This window comes from Manacus candei, unplaced genomic scaffold, assembly GCF_025592945.1.
Source record: "Manacus candei isolate 608988 ecotype Guabito, Panama unplaced genomic scaffold, ASM2559294v1 h1tg000048l, whole genome shotgun sequence".
In the NCBI taxonomy this organism is placed as follows: Eukaryota; Metazoa; Chordata; class Aves; order Passeriformes; family Pipridae; genus Manacus; species Manacus candei.
The window spans coordinates 3,558,118-3,581,102 of NW_026138096.1; the positions used below are offsets into that span (position 1 = coordinate 3,558,118).

Sequence of the window (22,985 nt, forward strand, 5' to 3'; positions counted from 1 at the left end):
AGTTAATAATTTTACTTATTTCTGCCAGTGGAATAGTATCTGTAAATAGGAAAAACAGCAAAAATGAAACCATAGTTTAAAATATTTATTTATTTTACTTTCACACTAAACACAAGTTAATACTATTTGACCAGTCAGGATACATTATATTTCCTCACATCACTATCTGAGACAGTAAAAAGAGAGTCCTTTCATATCCACTTTACACTGAAATATAAGAGAGGTTATATCTGCCATATACTGCACATTTAATATCATATCATGGTCCCTGCCTGTACAGTTGTATTTGGAAGGCAAAGCAGCACTGCTTTGTGAACTAGACCCTACATCAGAGCTTCTGAGTAACATCCTACTGCTTGGAACACTGTGCCACTGGAGAATGAACTCAGACATCAACTTTTGGCACTGATTTCAGAGAAAAATCCTGGGTCAAAATCTCAGGGAACTGCCAAGAATAGAGACAATGTTCCAGATACAGCAATAACACATCTTGTTGTTTTATCTTTTTGGATCCTCTATTTTTATCTTCAAAGCTGCATCCAATTGTTTCATTTTCTATTTAGATAGAATGCTCTTAAATTCTTTTTATCATTTTGTAACTGTCAGAAGTGCCATTTGAGATGTCTGAGTCTGCCTGAGTTCCAGATGCTGCTCCAGAAGGGCAAAGGTCTCAGAGATGATATAGAATTTCTGCCAGCACCAGAAAGGGATATCATAAATTGCACTTAATAGCACTAGACACCTCTAACACAACTTGAAACATTCCCGATCAAATAGTGCAAACATCTATGAGCATCACCTTAAGAAACCTTCAGAGTCAGAAGGTAGCAGCTGTGCAACTCTAACGCTAAATTGTGCCGCTACCTTTGGTTTGATGAACAGTGCATATTTCTCCCCATTTGTTATAAGGACAGCCAGTGTGGCCAGCTCAGTTAGAGATGCTTAGCCAGGGGAAATTATTGCCATCATGCATGCTCCTTTCTTTTAGGAGAAGTTCTAGTGCTTGGGTTTGCATCAGGATTTATATCCAAGACATTTTAGTCATTAAGTTTTGGAAAGTGTCCTTTCCTCAAGTTTCTCAGTTGTTGGCACCCAATTTGGCAAGTAAATAATGGAATGATGATGCACTTTCTTCATGAGCAGCTCATAATAAGTAAATACTTTATAATACAAAAATTCATACACATTCCAAAGAAATTCATTCACTACCTGAGAAATAACAAGAACCCTTTGACACCAAAAAACTATTTCTGTATTACTACTACAACTGGACTTAAGACATTCATCTCACATCTTTAGCTTGCCTATAGATGTGTGTGCATGCACATGTGTATACCAGTCATGAACATTACCACTGTGAGATCATCAATAACATGCTGTTGTTCTTTGACTTGCAGTCTAAGGAACTCAATTTCTTGTTCCTCTCGTGTGCTGCTGAGATCATTCAAAGATGTGTGCCTCTTCAGCGCTGGTTGTGCAGATAACTTCTCTTTCTACAAAAAAAAAAAAAAAGTAAAAGAATATTTTAAAGTGTCTTGCTGTAACTAGAGAAAAATTCTCAGGTGTGATGTAGCAATCAAGAATTCTTTGGATTAATCAGTGCATACTCCATTACAACACAAGGCCTCTTTCAACCAAAAAAAATACACATTCTGTATGCCTTAGTGTTAATCTCTCACATAAAATATTTTAAAACAGAATCAAAGTACACAGAAAAATTAGCAGAGAAGTGAACTCAATGATCTAGCATAGTACATGCACTCAAATTCAGTTCTGATCATAAAAGCTTCTAATCATAAAAGCAGTATTTATTAAAGCAGATTTTTAGTCATAACTTTTTATAGCCTGCAAAATATTTTATCTATCTGTGATCCTTTTCCTTAATCACTGTGAATTTATACAACACAAAGCACATGCCACTCTGAATTTAGAATATGAATATTCAGCTCCATTGTCTGTATTTGACAGTTGCACCATCCCACTGTGGAGACTGATCTGTTTGAGTTGGAATAAAAGCCTCACAGGCACTTCCACCTCAAAGTAGATGTGTGCAATGTGTTCTTATAACATGACATCAGAGACAATCACTTACCAGTTCTACATTTTCCCTTGATAGATTTTTTATTTTTTCTTCCATTCTCTGGATACTTTGCAACATATCATCATTTTTTTTGCTCATCCTCTTATTTTTTTCTACCAAAGGCTTCAGCTGACTTTCTGTCTCCCGAGAACGTTTCAGCTGTACATGGCAAAGGAACAAAGTTAGCTGAGCTTTAGTTTACCATTGCAGGAAAGAAGAAATAGCTGTGGTTTCACTTGCCTTTCTTCATTCAGAAAGTTTAGCACTTTTGCTAAGTGGCATCTGATATAGACTACTGCTGAACTAGGAACTACAGGAGTCCAAACTAATAAGGCATGGCCTTTTTTTACAGTCTACCAAAACACTAGATCTGGTCACTGAATTTTTCTCTTGGCAGACACTTATGATGATCCGTAACAGTGATTTCTTTACAAACTAATCTCAGTGTATATAAGCTTCTTGTGACCAACTAGGTCTCTAAGCAAGTTGTTCCCACCAATTATCCCTCAGTAGAAGGACACTCTTCCTTCTCTTCTTTAAAAAAACCTTCACCTAATGTGTAATTAGAGCAATGAGAAAGTCAGCCAGAGGGCACAGATTCAATCTCAGCATTCTGCTGACATTTTCAAGCTGCTCAATTTTGCTCCTGTGGTTTTACGATGTTAGACAATTACACAAAGCAAATTGCTGCTCTTTCTTGTATTTGTGTGTATTCAATATTTCACTCTATTTAATGAGCTACTTTGTTTGGAAAAAAAAATCTATTTTTTCCCAATCAAAAGATTTTTTAATTTACTGAGTTTTAACTGGAAATGAGAAAAAGACAGTCTTTTTGCTAAAATAATTCCACTGAGTACTTGCTTGTCTATTTCATTCTCAAAAGACAATTATTTTTCACAGTGCCTAATCATATGGCCTTACTGATATTACTGATATTATTTTAAGTAATATTGTCTCACAATATGATAAAACCTACTCCATATCTCTTCCAAAATATATTTCTTACATCTCTAAATCAAGAATCAAGAAGAGCACTTGACCGAGTCATAGAGGGACACTACCTAGAGGGACACTAACTGAAGGATACAGATTTCTTCAGGGATGTTTTGAATTACTTATGCTCACAGAAAGGACTAGGAGGCTGAATTATCTTGAAAAAAAGGCAAGATGTTCTTGAGAGTACAGAGCAGAGAAAAGCAACTGTACCAGGAAAACTGAGGTGAAAAAACCCAAAACAACAAACACCAAGGCTAAGTAGGAAAAATGGCAAAGTATACCCAGGCTAAAACATATGTTCTTCTTATGCCAAGAAACTTAAATTGTTAACCAGGAATCAATTTTTGGCCTGTGAATGGGCTGTTTAGACTATAAAACTATTTAAAGATGAAAAGTTTAATGAAAAAGACACAATTATGTTCTAAATTCATTCAAATTTAGCCTAGCATTGTTCAATTGTTCAACCTTTATTAAGATAGATTCGGGCAAGATGTTGGACAAGAAAATTTCAAGAATTAGATTTTCTGATAATCACTGAGATGTCATAACTAAATCAAGTCGCTTTATTGTAAAGCAAAGCCTTCTCATCTCAACATGAAGAGCTAAGTCTGACAAAGCAAGGAGGAAGATGTCAATGTTTCACAAAGATGTCAGTGTTTCACTCATCTATAGGACCGACATATGGCACCACTTCAGCCCTCACCATACATAATAGAATTATTTCACAATCAGATACATAGGCTCCATCTGTTTAGAATGAAAAATCTTTTCTACCACCACTAGAATTAGGGCATTATAGGACATGTGTAAAAATTCCTGTTGTGAAACTCACCTCCCACTGCAGTCAATGGGAGTTTTACCATTAACCTCAGTACGAGCAATTAAGTAGCAAGCTGATAAAATTCATTCTTAAAATTCATGTCATATCCTTTCTTTTGTAAGTTACTATCCCTCTCCTAGGATAATTTCACCTACTTAAGAGATTTCCCTTGAGTAATGGCAGATATTTCATCATTAACACAAGAAAGCTTTTTTAACTCCTAGTTAATATAAGCTTGTCATAAAAACAATGTCAAATTTCAAAAATATTAATACAGTAATTTAAGTGCATAGATTATGCATGTTTTACACAACATCCTTACACAGTGCCACAGGCAAGATACCAGTCAATTTGATTACAATGACCTTAAAATAAATTTGTACATTTTTATTTTTGAGGAACAAGAAAGATTCCATCCATGTCTTCTATGATCACAAGATGAATTTCTGTAGAAATCTGTTATATTTAGATATAATTGATTGAAACCAACAGGACTAATTTGTAAATTATTTATAATACTGACTTTCCAACATTAAATCTTTTGCTATACAGATGCCCTCCCAGTCACCATCTGTGTTATTACTAATTAATTTACCAGTTCATTTCTTTCATCTGCTAAGAGAGTATTTCTGTCTTCCAGCTTCCTTATTACAGCATTCAGTTCAGCGATTTTTAACTGAAATCTCCGCACATCTCGTTCATCCAAATGCTGCTCCTTTACATCAAAAACATAGAGACATATAAAATCATCTTTAAAAAAATATTTTACTATCCTTAATTTAATATCATGGTTTAGCAAGTAGATTGTGTAAATTTAAAATACACTCATACATCAGTGCCTGGAAAACCTACTTTAATTAACTGAAACACTAAACAATAACATCCTGTGAATATGCTACATGAGCAGTGTCTGCTTGTGAAATGTATCTAAAGGTCTAAAAATTAAAAAAAAAAAAAAAAAAGAAAAAAAAAAACCAAAACACCAAAACCAAACAGTAGACAAATAATATTTCATGTATAACAGGTTACTTTTCACCAGATTCCTTACTCTCAGCTAAAACAATTCTAGTGTATAGGACACAGATTAAAATCACATGAGTCAAGTTTTGAGAAGCAGAGTACCTATTTGCCAATGGTTAAAATATTCCTAGATTAATGAAATAGTAAGGAAATACTGGGGTTCACAGCTGGAGATCACAATGTAAATTCTAAAAGTTCTATATCCACATATTTTTCAACATTCTTTGCAATTTAAGAGGTCCAAGGAGTTTCTAAATTATCAGTGAAACAGCACAGTGTAGTGCAGGGCCATTTACCATTAATTGGTCCTTGCAGTATTTTAAAAGTAACCACAAACACAATGTGAACACCCAGGTAGCAATTACCCTGTGTCAAACACCTGAAGAAAAAACAATTTTCTTACCGGACTTCCCATGAGTTCAGTGATATCTCCTACTCCTGCAGGAAGCTCTCTCTTAGGACTACTATGGTATCGTTCTGCCTCCTTCACTTGGACAAGTTGTTCATCCAAAGCTTCTTTCTGAAGGAGTAGTTTCTGTGTATGGCCTGCCTGGACACCAAGGTCTTTCTCCAGAGCTAGAATCACCCTGTCTTTGCCTTTTATCTCGTCCATCTGGAAAGAAATAATGCAAGAAGGAAGTTTCTGTAACATCCCCAACTGCTCACTGATTGCATACCTACAAACTTGCAAAAACAAAGTTCTGTTTCTGTGAGAATTTTATCAGCACCCAAACTGTGAGTGCCAAAAAAAGAAAATACATCTTTTCTGAAGCCTTTTCCTCTCTCCTTAAACAAGTTTCAGCTTTCACTTAATCATGAGTTTGCTTGGTAAGGTTTCAACTCAAGAGACAAATGAAATCAGATGCAAAAATACAGTGAAACAGAATACATAAGCACTGAAAACATCCACTTCATCTGAGGATACATACTTCTGTAAGAAGAAAAATCTCCCTTCACTATGTTTCAGAAGGAAAAGGACTAGTACAAGATAACACACGAACACACCTTTTAAAAACTTACCCGGGCTTTGTTTCAAAGCTTGAGCCATAAACATTTGCCCCATATTGACTCTCTCTTTATTAGTGAAAATCACATGTGGTAAATCTCTTCACAGGTATTTAAAAATTAGTAGTGTATACATACACAATATTAAAAGTGAAAATCTTAAGCATACCTATGTATTTTATGTGCCCTTGTTGTAAGATCAAACGAGGACTAGTCTTTGTGCAGAAGGAAAAAAGTAAAAACACACAGAGCATTGGAATAAAGGGTAGGAAGAAATAGTTCTTAAACACCCTCTATGGTTACTGAACTGTGTGTTCATACATCTCCATACCAAATAAAGCACACTGCTCGCAGTGATCTACTGAAGCTCTCATAGGATTTGTCCCTCACAGTATCAGTGTTAAATTCACTTTGGTACTATTCCAAATCCTAGAGGAAGTGACAATCTGCAGCAGTTACTATAGTAACAGATTTCTTAAAAAGAATGTTAACCATTTACAATATATTTGTTGGAACTGTGCTGTATCACCTTCAGTTTACAAAACTATTTTCTTGGCCAACAGAAACCCATAGAATTTTGAAAATAAAACTATTATAACCTTATTTGAAAAAATAAAATGAAATCATGAACTTGTTAAATCATACACTTGTTTATTATATTCCTACATCCATAGTAGTCCTTTATTTCAAGTTACATCAAAACAAAAAGAAGATTAAAAAAAAAAAAGGAAGTGCTGGAAGTAATTTATAGTTCAGTCTAAGTGATGTACAGGATTAACACAATGAGATTACATGATTGGATGCAATTTGCTTCTTCAGGATTCTTTCCTTAATCCTTTCACAATCTACAAAGCACGTGAAATGCATTTGTGTAAGGAATCTGAGTGGCAGGAGATGGCCTGGTTGAACCATGATCAAAGATAAAAAGGTCAGATTTGAAGTGAGTAATCTGGTCTAGACTACTTTTAAGTTCTAACTGGAACTGATGAAGATTGGTTCTGATGGAGATTTCTTTCCTGATGTGGAAAAGTTGCTGGGTCCCAACTCCTCACACAGTAAATAAAAACAATACTTCCCAATATGTGAATTCTCATTTGTGAGACTTTCAAGTCTCACAAGACTGTCAAAAAGGACTTGCAGGAAAAGAATGCAGTTTTTATTAATGGAAGAATTTGCAACATGCAGGGTTTCAGAGGGACTGTGCAGTGAACAATGACAAAAATTAAGCAGCTGCTTCATTTACTGAGTGCTATCTGTCATGCACACCGACCTATCAGGGAGCCATTGGGAGGAAATATGTCATGTAACTAAATACTGTGGAGAGTTTCACTTTCAGTTACACAGGTGTTTGCACTGAACATCCATATAACTGACACAGGAATTTTTCCATGCAAGGCACACATTTCATAAGAAGACCCAAGTTTACATTGGCAGCTGTAATTTCAGTTACCCAATTAGTAGCATATTTCATACTCTATAAAATTCCGCAACTGAAATGGTAAGTGCAATGACATATGTTTTAAGTTGGAAGAAAAAAGAAAGCACAATCTCAGTGTGTCTGCTGAACTGATTGTTTGAAACAGGTGTGACCAGTGCAGTCACACCCATGTCACCCTCCTCGCACACTTCCATTGATCACACAGGCTCACACAGATTAAGAGAGAAATGCCAGGAAAGAGCATGGCTCTGGGTGGAGGTTAGGGAAGAGAGAATTCTCCTCTGCTCTTCTTACTAGTCTTTCTCCCACTATAAAATCTACACGTGGGGAAACTTTCAGAAAAAAAAAAAAAACAAACACCCCATGTTCCAATCAAATAGAAGAATCTTTGAGACACTGAAAATAATTAAAAATTGCAATATAATTGTAATGACTACAAATCTATTCTATTTTAAGTTGCAGGTAAACACTAGAGAATCTCTTACTCCTGTAAACATTTGTATGTGCACACACACAAATATACAGTACATTGCAACAGTACTTTTTTATAAGCACAAACTACCAGAACAAAGAATTTCTAATCAACTCAACTTACCACGAACCGATAAAGACGAATAGAACTGCATCAAGAACACCTCTAAATTCTGTTTCAGAAGCCTTGGGATCAATACAATTCTCCTATCTTCAAGGGAACAGGTACATATCCAGTGTAACTACATCAACCTAGTTAATGTCTCAATTTTCTTAAATTTACCCCAATTCCTGACCAAAAGAACTGACTACTTTTACAGACTTGCACAGTACAGAGCGAATTTGTTCATTCTCCCTGCCTGCTTTCTCAACAGAGAATACAAATTGCTCCAGAGCACAGAAAAAAGGAAGAGAAATATTTTACAGCAATGCAACATCCCTCAGTTCCACGTGGGAGAGATAGCAGGTCAAGGGCCCAGAAGGTAATGAAAGAGGAGGTACATGTCTAGGAAAAGGATGGTTTAGGTTTAAACTGAACAAAAGCTGCCATAGAAGAAAGGTCCACTTCCAACATAAAGGAAAACAGTCTAATATAATTAGGTATGCATTAGGTATGTATATTATACCATGTATTACATGCCTCTGTTTTAGTGGGGAGAAGGGTATCTTCCATTAGGCAAATGAAAATCCAAATGGATTAGTAAAGGTTTCCTACTGCTTGCTATTTTGATCAAGCACATATTACGGAAGCAACACTATCATAGCCAAGATTGTCTAAGAATCTACATGGTCTAAAAGAGAAGTAATATTTTTTATTAGACTAAGTGACAGAGTTGGAAAGAAAGCTTTCAGGCACAGAAACACTTCAGTTGATCAAACTAAGAAGCATTTTCATGTTTCCCTCCATGGCACTGTTCCTACTTGAAGGAACAACATGTGGCAACTGGAACCTAACTGCACTAATCTCCTACCACTGCTTTTGTGTGATCCTGCTTGTACTACAACTCGTTTGAGACCTCTCACTAAGATACCATCTTTTCTTCCAACATATTTAGCACAATGAGATCCCAATCCATGCACTGGACTCACAGGTATTGTGTTAAATCAAATATATTATTCCAGAAATTCCTTCCAACTGGCTTCTTTGTTTTCAAATTTGTTCTCAGTTTAAGACAAATTTGCCCACTGTTTGCAGCTACAAAGTACAACAAGGTCACATGAACTCTTTTACATTCTGTTTTGTATAGATTTTAAACGCCTTTAGAATTGTGATTTTTTTTTTTACACACGGTACAATTCAGTACAAAAAGTCTGTGATAGGAAGACAGTGGAGCAACATGAGGTTAGAACACGTTTGCAATTACATGTTTCGAGAAGAAAAGTAGCAGAAATATCCCCTGAAAGACTATTTTAAAGAAAATAAGATCATTCACAAGCACACGCAGAGGGAAATTACTGAGAAATCACCTTGAGTAGCATAGGTAACTCTGAAGCTCTTGGTTAAAATTAGAGCTTTCTAAAGTATCAATTTTTAAAGGGTTTTGTGCTATCATACGTTAGGTGCTGAACACAGACACTACACACATTATGCCAAGAAGAGCTAGCGTTTATAGCCTATGTCAAAATTACCCAGGTTCCTAAGAGCAGGTATCTAACTGCCTCCTAACAGCTGAGAGAAATGAGCAGAAATGAGTCTTTTAATAATATTTATCAAACATGAAAGAAAACCAAGCCGATTGTTGGAAAAAGTATCCTCTGCCAATTATTCCACACTTCAATAGCTACAGTGAATGAAAGTCAGAGACCTTTGGGGGAACTTTAGCCTCACACAAAGTTGAAAGAGAAATTCCCAGGGAATTAAAAGCCACATCTATCAAGGCAGTGACATACTCAATTTCCAAAGTGGAAAAAGCCAGTTGCTGCATTGCCAAGTGTAAGACTTTCCTCTTTAACCATCCTTGTCAAATTTATCTCCTGGCCAACTGCAGAAAAAATTTCTACAGTGCTCTTCTCCAGAAGTTTAATTAATCTTCATACTAAATGCCTGACATTGAAAATAGGGCTATCTTGACAGAAGAGGTATTGCTGGTTACTAGAGAAATTGCTGGTTACTAGGAAGAACAAAAAGGAGATGCTACTCAAAAAAGCAGGTAAAGATTAAACCAAATGGAATTAACACCTTTTACATTTATAAAGGGACACTAAGATCTAACAAAAATATCCCAAGCTGAAAGCCCACCTGGAGGGAGGAATTGTAATATTCCAGTGTTATGCATAGCATTCTCTACACCAGACAGGGTCAGCTAGTTAAATAAATGTTTGCTGCTTATTTAGGAATCTTAGGGGGAAAAGGGACAAAACATGACAGCCATTCAGTAGAGTATTGAGGCTCACAGACACAGGTAGATATGACTTATTCTTAATTTAATGTGTAATTTTTCTAAACCAACAGTCAATATTTTCTTCCCCTAGCCTTTTCCACAATTTTTTTTAAAGTGTTTAAATTTTATAGGCAAGGCATATATTAAAAGTTTTGATAAATTATACAAGAAATGCCACATGGGCAGAAAATTCCAGAACTTACTGATAGCAGGTTTCTCACATCTTTCTCAAAAGTCATTATTGTAGCCAGTTACAACCTCTATAACTGGATTTCTTCTGTTACCTATCCCAAGTGTTCATTAACAGAGCTATAACGAACAAGTAGTTGTAAACATGAAAAATGTAGCAGAACTAAGTAATACAAACTTTAGAATATTTTTGTCCAGGTGCCACATCACAGGCAACTTTTGTGGATTTTTAATACTGTTCCATGTTTTTCACAGAGATATAAAAGTCAAATTTGTGACCTACTTATTCTAATAGACTTTTTAGAAAATACTAAGAACAAACATAAAATGCTGAGCCTGCACTGTAAAAAAAGGTTTTATTATATCTGCTTGGTTCAGGCTAAAACAAGGTCTGGTTGGAATGCTGTCCTGTTAGCTCCTGAAAGGACAAGCATAAATCTTCAGAGGACAGAAAGCCAAGTATTATTTGCAGACCTACAGTGCTGGAGGTGATGGAAGGGTCCTTGAAGGAGATTAGCTCAGCCTTGGAATGCAGCTGAAACATGCATCTCAAACAGATGGCAAAATCCAGGGAAGCAGCTACTATTTGGTATCAGCAGCTGTGTGTGAAACACACGCGGGTTTAAGTGGCTGAGAAGAAGCAGGAGGCTACAGCAGGCTCTACCCAACCAGGCACAACTGCACTGGATGATTCAAAGCTCAGCCTTCCAAATTTGAGACTTTGGTTAGGAATCAGAACTCCTATGTATGTGCCACTGCACAAGTGAAGTGAGTAAAGCCAAGCTCCACCCTTCTCCTCAGGCCAGCGAAGGGTCAGGTAGTGCCCTGACAACAGCCAACTGTCCTTCTGCTCCAGGATTTTTGGAGACAAAAGGTCTCTGCATTGCCCCCAGAGCTGTATGTAACATAAAGATACGAATTTCACTGCCTTAAAATGGCAAAATCCTAGTAATGGGAATGCGGGAGAATGTGAATGTTAGAAAATTGTTGCTACCACTGCAAAGTATATAATTTTGGGTTTTGGTTGAGTGTTAAACTTCTGCTTCTACTATTTTTCAGGTTTTACTGAAAAAGAGTTGCTGAATCTCTTACAACGTAGAATTTTATTTTTTTTTTTTTGGTCTTCTAAATTTTATCCTTTGAAAACCAAAGGGAATAACACATTTCAACAGCTTCACCAAATGCCCAGATGAAGAAGTGGAATGCATCTTCCTCAAATTTGTGGATGATACCAAATTTGGGAGAGCTGTTACTACACTAGAGGACAGGAACACCATTAGAGGGACTTAGACACGTTGGAGAAATGAGCCAAAAAACCTAAGACAGATACAATGTCCTGTCTCTGGGAGAGTTCAATTGCCTGCAACAGAAAAGGTTGGATGCAAATTGAAGTTGCCAGTTCTGCAATGAGAATAAAGACGAAGAAAGAAAAAAGGAGAGACTTTGGTGTCCTGTAGGGCAAGTTGGATATGGGTCAGTGGTGAGAGCTTGCACTGATTGAAGTTAACTTTACACTGTGCCAAACCAGGAGGAGTGTAGCCAGAAGAACAGAGAAGCAATTTAGTCTTTTATTAAGCACTTGTGAAACCACACTACTTTGGGACTCACCAGTACAAAAAAATGTATTGACAAACTGGTGTAAGTGCCATATAACTGGAGGAAGGCCAGTAAGACCATTATGGGGCTGCAGCACACAGCATTCAAGGAATGGGTGAAGGTGCCAGGCTCGTTCAGCCAGCCAAGGGAAGAAGGCAGGATGCATTACAATTGCAGATACCCCTTCAGCTATCTCAAGGGGGACACAGGGATGAACAAAGCAGACATTTCTCCAAGATGCACAGCAAAAGGATTGGAGCGACAATCAAAGTTACAGAAAGAGGAAGAAAGAAATTTCACAGTGACTGGGCATTGGGGCAGGCTGTCACAGAGACTGTCTAATTCCATCTTGGGAGATTTTCAAATTGAACTGGAGGAGGCCCAGATCAACCTGATCCAACTTTCAAGGCAGCACTGTTTTCAGCAGAACATTGGACCAGCTGACCTTTAGAGGACGCTCACCAGCTAAATTTTTCCATGATTGTATGATACAGTTCACATATGGAATGTCAATACTACATAATACACTAGGGACTTACAAACAACACATAAAGAGCTGTGCAAGGTTAGAAAATAGGATTTGTGAAAGACATGACTTGAAATTTTGTTTTGTCCTGAATGGGAATAGCTAATCCTTAATTCTGGAAAGATGTAAGCCTCAGTCTTTCAGAAGCTTTCATTTAAATCATAAGATGAAGGGTTATACATACACAAAACTGAAATTATAATATTTAAAAATATCAATATAAATGGTATATAAGTTTATTGCATAAGGGGTTTTTTCTCTTGAATTTTCAGTCAAACTGCGTTGATTTCTATCTTTAATAACTGCTTAATCTATTAGTTTGAATTATATTTTTCCATGTACTGCATTATATATATATTTGGCAAACACCAAATAGAAGAAGGATTTCACATTGGAAGGAGTTTTTAATTTATGCAGCAAGATAATTTGGACTAAGGAGACTAAGGATGCTTAAATAGTGCATCTGTCTCCATAAATCACAGCTGAGCAGGAACTTCTGAAAATCACTAGTGAAAACAATTTCTTTTACTTTGATTCTATTAACAGCAAAAGGATTTTTTGCCTTGCAACTATGAATCTGCAGTACTGTCACATTACCCTTCAGACAATTTTTATGAGGCTATTTGAAAATACAATTGAAATATGTAAATTTAATTCATCTGGTGTACTGTGTGCTCTCTTAAACAAGGACCTTATTGTGCATGTAATAAGATCAGTGGAATCCTTTATAATGATTCTGTGGTTAAGAAAACTGGGACTATTTTACATTGAAGTGAGATAAGTCTTTCAATTAATTTCAAGATAAGATGTTTAAGAATATTTAGGAAGACTGCATGTGTAAAGATTTTAACAGTGCACAATGGTATTTAGCTGTTGAAAATGGTATTTAGCTGTTGCATAGTTTTGATGTTAAAGACATTTCTAATAGAAGAAATAATATGTACTAAAACCATACACCACAAAATGCAGGATGTAAGTGTCATCTAATTATTCCAAAGTTTAAATATTATGTTTATATTAACAGTGTTCACAAAATAAACATTCAGTTTCTTTCTTATTCAGGAAATACTATAAACGAGTAGATCAGTGATGCCATAATTCAATGACTGGGCTTTTGCATGTATTTTCCAAGGCAAGCTCTGTAAAATGTCCATTATTCTTATCTCTGCAAAAACAGTACCTAGGAAAATATGCCTTGCAAAGTAAGGGCCTTAAAAATAGTGTGCCAGTAGTCCCAGAATAAATGCAACCTCTAACTAATATGATACAGTTAATAGCCACGCCTTCCTTCCCAGCTGTGCTGATAACAGAGTAAGGTTGGTCCGTTTCCAACAATGTGAACATGCTATTTCAACAATGTCAGGCAAAAGAGAGAGACTTTACTCACCCCTGAAAACTAAATTTACTCCTGACTTCAAAACCAAGTAAGTCAGTTAAATGACAAGCTTAATCAAGGCCTAGGAAAAACTGGCTGAAATAAACTGTTATTTTGCATACTTTTCTAAATTTAAATTAAAACATTAAATGCCTTGGTAGTACAGTACCTACTTTATAAACACAGCTTAATAAACTCAACTTCTTGTGACCATTAATCAGGTCTATATTAAACTTACCTTAGACCAGACCTCAGAAGGGAAGCAGACATAGCTCCTACAAGGACGTCATTAAAACAGAAGGCTGTTGACACAGTGTTATTTAGGTATGTACATGCTTGCATATGCAGCCCTCAGTGGGATGTATGCTTTGAGTCTGTTGATATTGAAACTACATGAACAAAAAATTCAACTATGATTTTGTATACCTTTAAAAAAAAAAAAAACCTGATCCATAAAAACAGGTTTTAACATTTTTCCTTCATGCAGATTATTTTTCAGTTTGCTATTTCTGATTTTTTTCCTTTACTTTCATTTGCTGTTTTTAATGTTAATTCTATTTATAAGTATCTGAATCTGTATCAACATAGTTTTCATTCTATAGAACAATACAACTGTTCAAACTCAAAATATGGGCTGAAAAAATAAAGTAAAATCTGTTCTTGCTTTCTTTTCTGATTTCCCAAGATCTCTCTTTATTTTTAAGACATCTATTTCATTTGTTTCTCCAGTTTGTTGCTAGCTATTTATATTTCTGGCTTCTTAGTTGACAACACATTGTGTTTATGCATATATAGAAATGAGAATATATTTTCTTGGGGGGTGGGGGAATAAAATCCACATCAATTAGAATTTCTTAAATTAATGAAAACATTTATATCACTGCTATATTGCCAGCTGCAGGAACTGACAAATTCCAATATAGTTTCATACTGCACAGAGAAAAAGCGGTTATTATTTTTTGACAAATAGCTATTTTCCTTTCCCCTATTATTCCCCATTCAGTCTTGTGTCTATTGAGATTTATTGGGTATTTTTCATTGCTCAATTCAAAACTATGAAGACAATCTCATAATTGATTAATCATATTTCTAAAATACTGACATTTGTACAATAATAGCATACCAGTTCATGTACTCAATACAATTGTATCCATACATGCATAGACAATGGATTTTGTTATTTTCCTTTCTCAATGCTTATTTTTTGATAATAGCCAAGAATTGCAAGACTTTATTCAAATTAGTCATGGGTATTTCAATTAATGGCAAAAATACTGATTTTTTTTTCCAGCTGCATTATCTTTAAGAAATATATTTGCAAAAGTAACTTGTGATCTGAAATGCAAAATAAAGCAGCCAAGTCTGACAAGACAATCAGACTGCATCCTGAATTACTCTATTTGAATTTGAATTACAGTATGACCAGCCCATTTAGGCTGTTAATCCCAAAGATGCTGGTTTCTTAATAGTGCCATAACACACTACAGACATACCAAAGAGCACATTAATTGAAGCTCAGTTACAGAACTGTGCTAATATTAATAACACTGACTGTCACATCCTTGCCATTTCATCCCACTAGAGTAGGAACCAACTGAGAACCCCAAATCCAGACCTGACAGGGTTAAATTGAAATTGAAGGCAAGCATCCCTTGAACTAATTAAAATGGAAGGGAAAGGAGAGAGGGAAATATCCTGATGATCAGATTCTATAATCCCACTTGTTCTCTCAAAGGAACAGAGCAGCATCCAGGAACCCTGCAATTTTTTTTACCTTGCCCCAGATTTAAAGACTGCCCTACACAATAACAACTGCCTAAATTGCTATGAATTCCTAGAAGAAACACTTCTCAAAAAAAATAAGCCAAATCATACAATTTAATGCAAAAATTGAAATTCATTATATGAAAGGAGTTGAGGCACTACAAGGCAGCACCAGACTCCTGAAGGAAGATATGAATATTTCCCATGAAAGCCCCTGGGACCAACATCAGGCTTCCTCTGGTGCTGGGAATAGGAAACCACAGTATTCTACACACTACTCCAACACATTCACCTTTTTAGATGTACTGAAAAACAGAGGCCCTGCAAGGCTCCAATTAAAATTCTGAATGACTTGACAGGAATTTTTTGTGCTACACAGAAAACAGAGTACCCTTCTTCATCAATCTTACACTGCAAAGTCTGAAAGCTTTTACTCTTGAAGAAGAAGAATTAGGTGTTTCCTTTAAAATAGCACTCAAAGGCATGGCAAAGGTGTGTTTACTGGGGCAATTTGGCATGATAGAATTTGGGGTGCACTGCTATGTGCCTTACCTCACCATTTCTTACTGAGAAAACCCTCTTTGAGAAGGTTAAATTCATTTAGAAAATTTTCTTCAGAAAAACACATACCAGAATGTACCAACTTTCTCTCCTCATTAACACTTTTTAAAACTGCCTGTACTTCATAGCCATGATTTTAGAATCCTACATTATAATATAGAACAAAATATGAAAGAAACTATGTTTACAGAAACTCCACATTGTCAGTCTTTGCAGTGGTCTTTAATTAATGAAGGAAATAATACCCGTGAGACTTGATCAAAATCTAATTCATTTAAAGCATAAATATTAATTGCATTAAAAGCTTTCATTGTCTCAGACAGAAAATCACCACCATTAAACTGATATTACATGTTTGTAGCTTGCCCTCACCATAATTTTTCCTAAGGAATACAAGAAATAAGAGGTCATATCTGTGCAAATACAAACTGACAAAATATTTTCTTAAGGAAACTGATGTTTCATTCTATTTAAAGTCTGTATTTCTTGACATAAGATAAATATTATGCTTATTACAATTTTAGATTTTATTTGCATAGCTATTGTACTGCTAGTTTGTGCAGATTAATGATTAGATATATACATACATATGGAAAATATCATGGTACCAAACAGAAGTATCATTTGATTAGGACGTCCCTAAATGCTCTACTGTGTACAGCACGTCTTAGATTCTTTACATTTTACAAAGCTGAATAATTTGAAATATTTGGGGCACCCACTGTCAGGAAATGTCGCCTGGTTTTCCATGTTATACAAACAGCATAGTCTGCCATCTGTGCTGAAGTCCTAGGGTTTATGAAGTGTGAAAAAAAGCCTGCTGTCCCAGGCCCTAACTTTTCTGCTGCTATAGAAAAAACACAGAAAATTTGAAACTTAAAAAAGGGCAACAATTATTAAAATTGAATGACCTGGATAAAGATGCAGAAGAAGCAAAGACACTGCCTTGTTTTGGCGCAATTAGTTCCTCCAATTTAAATATTAAAGCTCTATGAGGAGTTAGTTTTGCCATCTCACAGAGGTGTTCTTGCATTGTCAAATGAGCAATGCCTGGCTTGTTAGGGTCACTGGGAGCACAGTTGAGCAAGTAGGAAAGGGAAAATCTCTGTCTTTAATCTGTTGAGAAAATTCATCCTGGAAAGAATTGGTTGGCTCATTTCCATTTGGTGGGACATAAAGCTTTGGACTGGGTTGGGTAAGACATAGAGCCAAGGTTCATCTTTGCTCTAAGGAGGAAAAAGTAGTGGAAATGGTGGCCCATTGTAGCAATCAGCACTAATGAAAGATGTTACTGCCAAAGACTGCTTTGGTATTTATGGCCACATATAGCCATATACTAATACCTGCTATAAACTGAAATAAACAGCATTCCTTAATGAACTTACCAGCCTGCGGATCTCTCTCTCACATTCCCGCTTTATTCTGTGGATCTCATCCTGGTGAGACTGATAAGCCGTGCGCAGGTCCGCAGCCTTCATTTTATCCGCCTGCATAATGTTGTTCAAAGCTTCCTCGAGCTGCTTTTTGCCAGATTTCAGCTCCAAGATCTCTTGCTGCAACTTCATTCGTTCACCGTCGAACGCCTTGCGAGCCTCCTCCTTTGCTTCGCTCAGCAGCGCCGTCTTCACTTTGTCAGCCGCCCCGTCCCGCAGGACGTTGACTGTTGACTGCAAACGCTGAATTTCACCATCTTTGATTTTCACCATTCTTGCCACCTCCTGCTCATGCTGCCGGATCAGTAGCTCTCTGACACTCTGAAGCTCTTTCATTTTCTCCTCGTGGAGCTTGGCTTTCAGCTCAGAAACATAGGCGGTGTGCTTGTGCTGCTCCTGCTCCCTTTCCTGTTTAACCTCTTGGATTTTTTCTCTCAGTTTTCCCACCTGGAACAACAAAAAAATACTTATTAACTAGCACTACCACTCTTTTAAAAGTCACCAAGGAAGCTTTTTCTGAAAGGTTATTAAAAACCTGTCCTCAATATTCAAAAACAAGGACTGCACATCTTACACCTCTCTATCTCATAAATAGCTAGAGAACCAGGACTGGGAAAAAACCATGTGCATGTTCAGGAATATGCTAGGGATATGTGCAATTGGCAATGAGTTCTCACAGGTTTAGGAATAAAACAAAACTGACCAACATACAATCTAGTTATCTCCTTATTTCCTACACCAACCACCCCAGACTACTCTCACCCATAACCCCTCTATTGCACTCTGTAAATAAATGGAAAATGAATGAAACACAGAGAAAAGAGTTTGTGTTTATGCTGGAAATACTTTTATTTTGTATTTCTTAATTTCTTAGGTTTTTTAATGGCAAAGTCAATTATTAGATAAGCAAAAAGAATTGGTCTTCTGAAAAATCAAGTCTATTCAATGGACCTCAAACCTCACTCCAAAACCGAGACTACTCATGTCCCCAGATATTTCAAAAAATATAGGCCAGTGACTCTAAGGGCTGGGGAGGGAGTAGGAGAAAAATCTTAAAGCCTCATATAATAATACCCACTGTGATGAAACCTCATCATAAAATGATGCTCAGAAGGCTGCATGGAAAGTAATGCTCCTTCCAAGTGGGATATTAAATTAGAAGAAAAAAAATTAAATAAAAAAAGTTCTCTGGTCTATGGTAGTATACCAGAAAGGCTATAATGTATTTCATCAGGCATAGTACCATCCCTATCACAGTGACTGCCGAAATGTGGGCTCCATTCATGTATTTCTCATCTAAAGCAAAGTCAGAGGCAGAGGTTTCAAAGACTTGTGTTTTAACCTTGAGTGGCAATACAAACATACACACCAAACAGTGATTCAGGGAAAAAGAAGCTACTGAGTAGCAGGATGTCAGTCAATGTCACATCTGCTTGTACCTATGCTACACAAAGGCGGGATCTGTAATCATGTCATGCATTTAATTTACACTAAACTAAGCCAAAATTACAACTTGCCTCAGATATTGCAGAAAGTATGGGAGATTTCTATTAATATTCAGATGATCATTTACTGTGAAAGTTTAATTAAAACAAATAATATTTTGCACGGTTCTGGATTATACAGCTAAAACAAAAGCAAAGGGTTTATTAAACACCAAAGGGGCAGAAATCTGCGTTGTTTATAGAGAGCTAAACAGGTACTTTTGTGGGTTTGCTTTAGGAAAAATGGGACATTTTAACTCAAAAGTCTCAGATAAAACATATTAAGTGAATCCAAGATTACTACTTAGTCTAAGAGTGACCATAAAATAAGTCCAACATGTTACTCTTCAAATGCACCACATCGACCACAGAATTTCCAGAGTCTAAACTAATGTATTGGATTTATGTGGCAAGGTTTTGGTAGGCTACAGGGCTGCAGAGGTGGCCTCTGTGAGGAGTTGCCAGACCTTTCCCCCATTTTGAGAGAGCCAATGCTGTCTGGCTCCAAGATGGACCTGCTGGCCAAGGCCAAGCCAATCAGAAACAGTGGTAGGACCTCTAGAATAACACAGTTAAGAGGAAAAAAATTGTGTAACTGCAGCTGGAGAGAGAAGAGACAATATGTGAGAGTCACAGCTCTGCACCGAGGTCAGGCCAGAAGGAGGGGGGAAGAGGTGCTCCAGGCATCGGAGCTAAGATTCCCCTGTAACCCACAGTGCAGATCATGGTGAGTCAGCTGTGTCCCTGAAGCCTGTGGATGTCCACAGATATCAACCTGCAATCCCCTGGAGGATACCTCACGGGAGCAGGTGGATGTGCCCAAAGGAGGCTGAGACCTTGCAGGAAGCCCATGTTGGAGCAGGCTCCTGGCAGGACCTGGGGACCCATGGAGAGAGGAGCCCACACTAGAGCAGGTTTGTTGGCAGGACTTGTGTCCCATGAGATAACTTCCCTCCCTGTGGGAGGGACCATGCTGGAACAGTTTGTGAAGAACTACAGCCCCTGGGAAGGACTCACCTAGGAGAAGTTCATGGAGGACTGTCTCCCATGAGAGGGACTCCATGCTGGAGCAGGGAAAGAGTGTGAGCAGTCCTCACCTGGGGAGGAAGGAGTGGTAGACATTGTGCGACAAACTGACCACAGCCTCCATTCTTTGTCCCCCTGCACTACTGGCTGGGAGAAGGTAAAGAATTTGTGACTAAAGTTGAAAGAAGGAAGGGGTGGGGGGAAGGTGATTTAGATTTATATTGTTTCATCTCTCACTACCTTACTCTGTTATTTCTTGGAAATAAATTAATCTTCTCCAAGTCAAGTTTCTTATGCCTAGTTAGTAATCTCTCATTGTCCTTATCTCAACCCACGAGCCTTTCATTCTACTTTCTCTCCCCTGCCCAGATGAGGAGGGCAGGCATAGAGTAGCTTTGGTGGGCGTCTGGTGCCCAGCCAGGATCAACCCACCACAACTTGACCTGAAGTCTTCAGACAGCAGAGACAGCAGACCTTCCCCTGTGCAGAAGGTGTTATTTTGAACAGTAACTTTGAGAATTAACCAACTCAAACTTACCCTTGATTAAAAAAAAAAATATACACAAACACACACATACACATACATATATGTATATATAAACCAAAAAAAGGAAATAGACTGGAGCAGGAGCAGAAGGAAAGGTATCTACATTTTTATGAAAGTTGCCTGGATGCAGCATGGACTAAACACGAGCTGGAAGAACGCTATAATTACATCCGTGGAAAAGGTAACAGCTCTGAAACAGATATTGGTAGAAGCAGATTTTATTGCACAGATATTGTTACTCTATTCCAAGATGATTCTGATAACATATCTTTATTAAGAGAGATAGAGGTGGGGGGGGTTTCCCAAAATGGTAAGTCTGGTGTCTGGCTATTGGAAATTATCTGCACAATGTAACCATGTGTTATTTCTTCTGGTTCCAAGCCTACAGCGGATTGCACTGATTTTCAGTGCTTGCATTCCATAGGAGAATCCCTGGCAAGGAGGTTAGAATACATGATCTTTAAAGGTCCCTTCCAAGCCAAACTATTCCATGATGCTATAACAAAGCTAAGTCATTTACTCACCTATTTACCATCAGAAGTGGATGAGTTTATAAATAAATTTGCAAATGAAACAACACTCATTATTCATGTATTGCCTTACTGATGAGCAAAGAAAATTGAAATGAAACTGAGCTATGAAACCTACTAATGACAACATGGGGAAATGGCATATATAAACATGTTTAATATACCTCCAGAACTACAGTAATTTTAAATTAGTCATACTGTACATAAAGCATGCAACTGAAAGGCAGTTTTCAATACAACACATTCATGGGTGTAACTTCTTAAAAGCATTTTTAATATATGAGAAATGTATTTTGAAAATTTGGAGGAGCGCTGAGTTACACAAAATTACATATTTGCCCCATTTTTCTTGTCTTTCACTGAATGAAGGCAATATCTATATGCATTATTGCTGTCTGTGAGAACACATAATAAACCATTCAGAGTAAGAGAGATTATCATATATCACTACTAATTTTACCTAAAAGCTTCAGCAAGAGCAATTTAAACAAGAAGAATTGGAATCCTTCTAAAAATCTTAGATGTCTACCCAGCATCTTAAATGCTTATCACACCTCACGACCCAGAAAAAAAGATGCATCCTTATTCTGAAGGTCTTTAAAAAGTCTTTTCTTGTTACTGCTTCTTATCAGAGAAGATGGAAACTTAAATCTGTCTGTTAGATCCTCCCTGAAAGCCATAAGCTGTCCTTACCGTTTTCCTCCATCCCTCTCTCCTGTACACTATACAGTTCTGTACATGTCTGGCTTCCAGAGCAGCTGACTGAATGAAAATAGTAGTGTGGCATTTTCCCATATGCCTCAGTTTCAAAATGAACTTAAACTTTAAAGCAATTTCTCTTTTTTTTAATTTCCGGCACTTTTTTTTTTTTTTTTAAATGAAGAAAAGTATTCTACCCAAGAAATTAAGTCAGTAAGGAAACAGTTAGGTAGGATATCATGGCACCAATAAACCAGTTATTTTCTACCTTTCTAAATTAAATCTTTAATAATTAGTGCACATTGATACAATGCTGTTGCCATAGCAGAAGCTAACTTCTTAAAAAAATAATGCTAAACATCATTGCTTCTTCTTTCTTATGTCTGAAAAGTGCCTGAAAGCAGGATTTTCTTTAAAACAATATGATTATATTTTCATAGGGTATTTGCATGAGGTATTATTTTCCATGACAAGGTGCTTTGTGAACTTGAGACAGAAAAATAACAGTTCAGCTATAAGACTGGAGTCAATGGCATAATTTTAAAATTATGCATTTCTAAAAGGCAATACTCTATTAAATCATATGTGTTTCTGAGTGCTACCGAACCATTTCCCCAATAAAAATGGATAAAATTACCTCATTTTTTTTCTCATGGATTTAAATGCAATTTTTTTTTATTTGTGGCGCAATAGTCAATCACATGAGGAATACTCTCCACACCGCTTTTTGGCAGGAACTGCAAGCTTGTGTGTAAAAGAAAAGAAGGTCATTGGAAGTAGTGGTAGTATGGATTCACCAAGGGAAGATCATGCATGACCAATGTGATAGCCCTCTGTGATGGTCTGGCAGGGTGGGTTGACCAGGGTAGAGTAGTGAATGTTGTCTACCTTGACTTCAGCAAGGCTTGTGACACTGTCTTTCATAACATACTTCTGGGTAAGCTCAGGAAATGTGGGTTAGATGAAAGGACAGTGAGGTGGACCAAGAACTCACTGAATTGCAGAGCTCAGAGGGTCATAATCAGCAGATTAGAATCCAATTGG

General features: G+C 36.8%; 1 protein-coding gene across 15 annotated transcripts in view; it reads right to left on the reverse strand.

Moving 5' to 3' along the window:
* Positions 1-22,985, reverse strand: part of JAKMIP1 (janus kinase and microtubule interacting protein 1) — a 245,641-nt gene that overhangs the window by 144,003 nt on the left and 78,653 nt on the right. For all 15 annotated transcript variants that reach the window (XM_051798518.1, XM_051798502.1, XM_051798517.1 and 12 more), the window contains 5 exons: positions 17,608-18,102; positions 5,320-5,529; positions 4,492-4,611; positions 2,093-2,239; positions 1,353-1,493 (listed from right to left, as the gene is read on the reverse strand). In XM_051798518.1, coding sequence (XP_051654478.1) covers positions 1,353-1,493; positions 2,093-2,239; positions 4,492-4,611; positions 5,320-5,529; positions 17,608-18,102 — 1,113 coding nt within the window. The remainder of the gene's footprint in view (positions 1-1,352; positions 1,494-2,092; positions 2,240-4,491; positions 4,612-5,319; positions 5,530-17,607; positions 18,103-22,985) is intronic.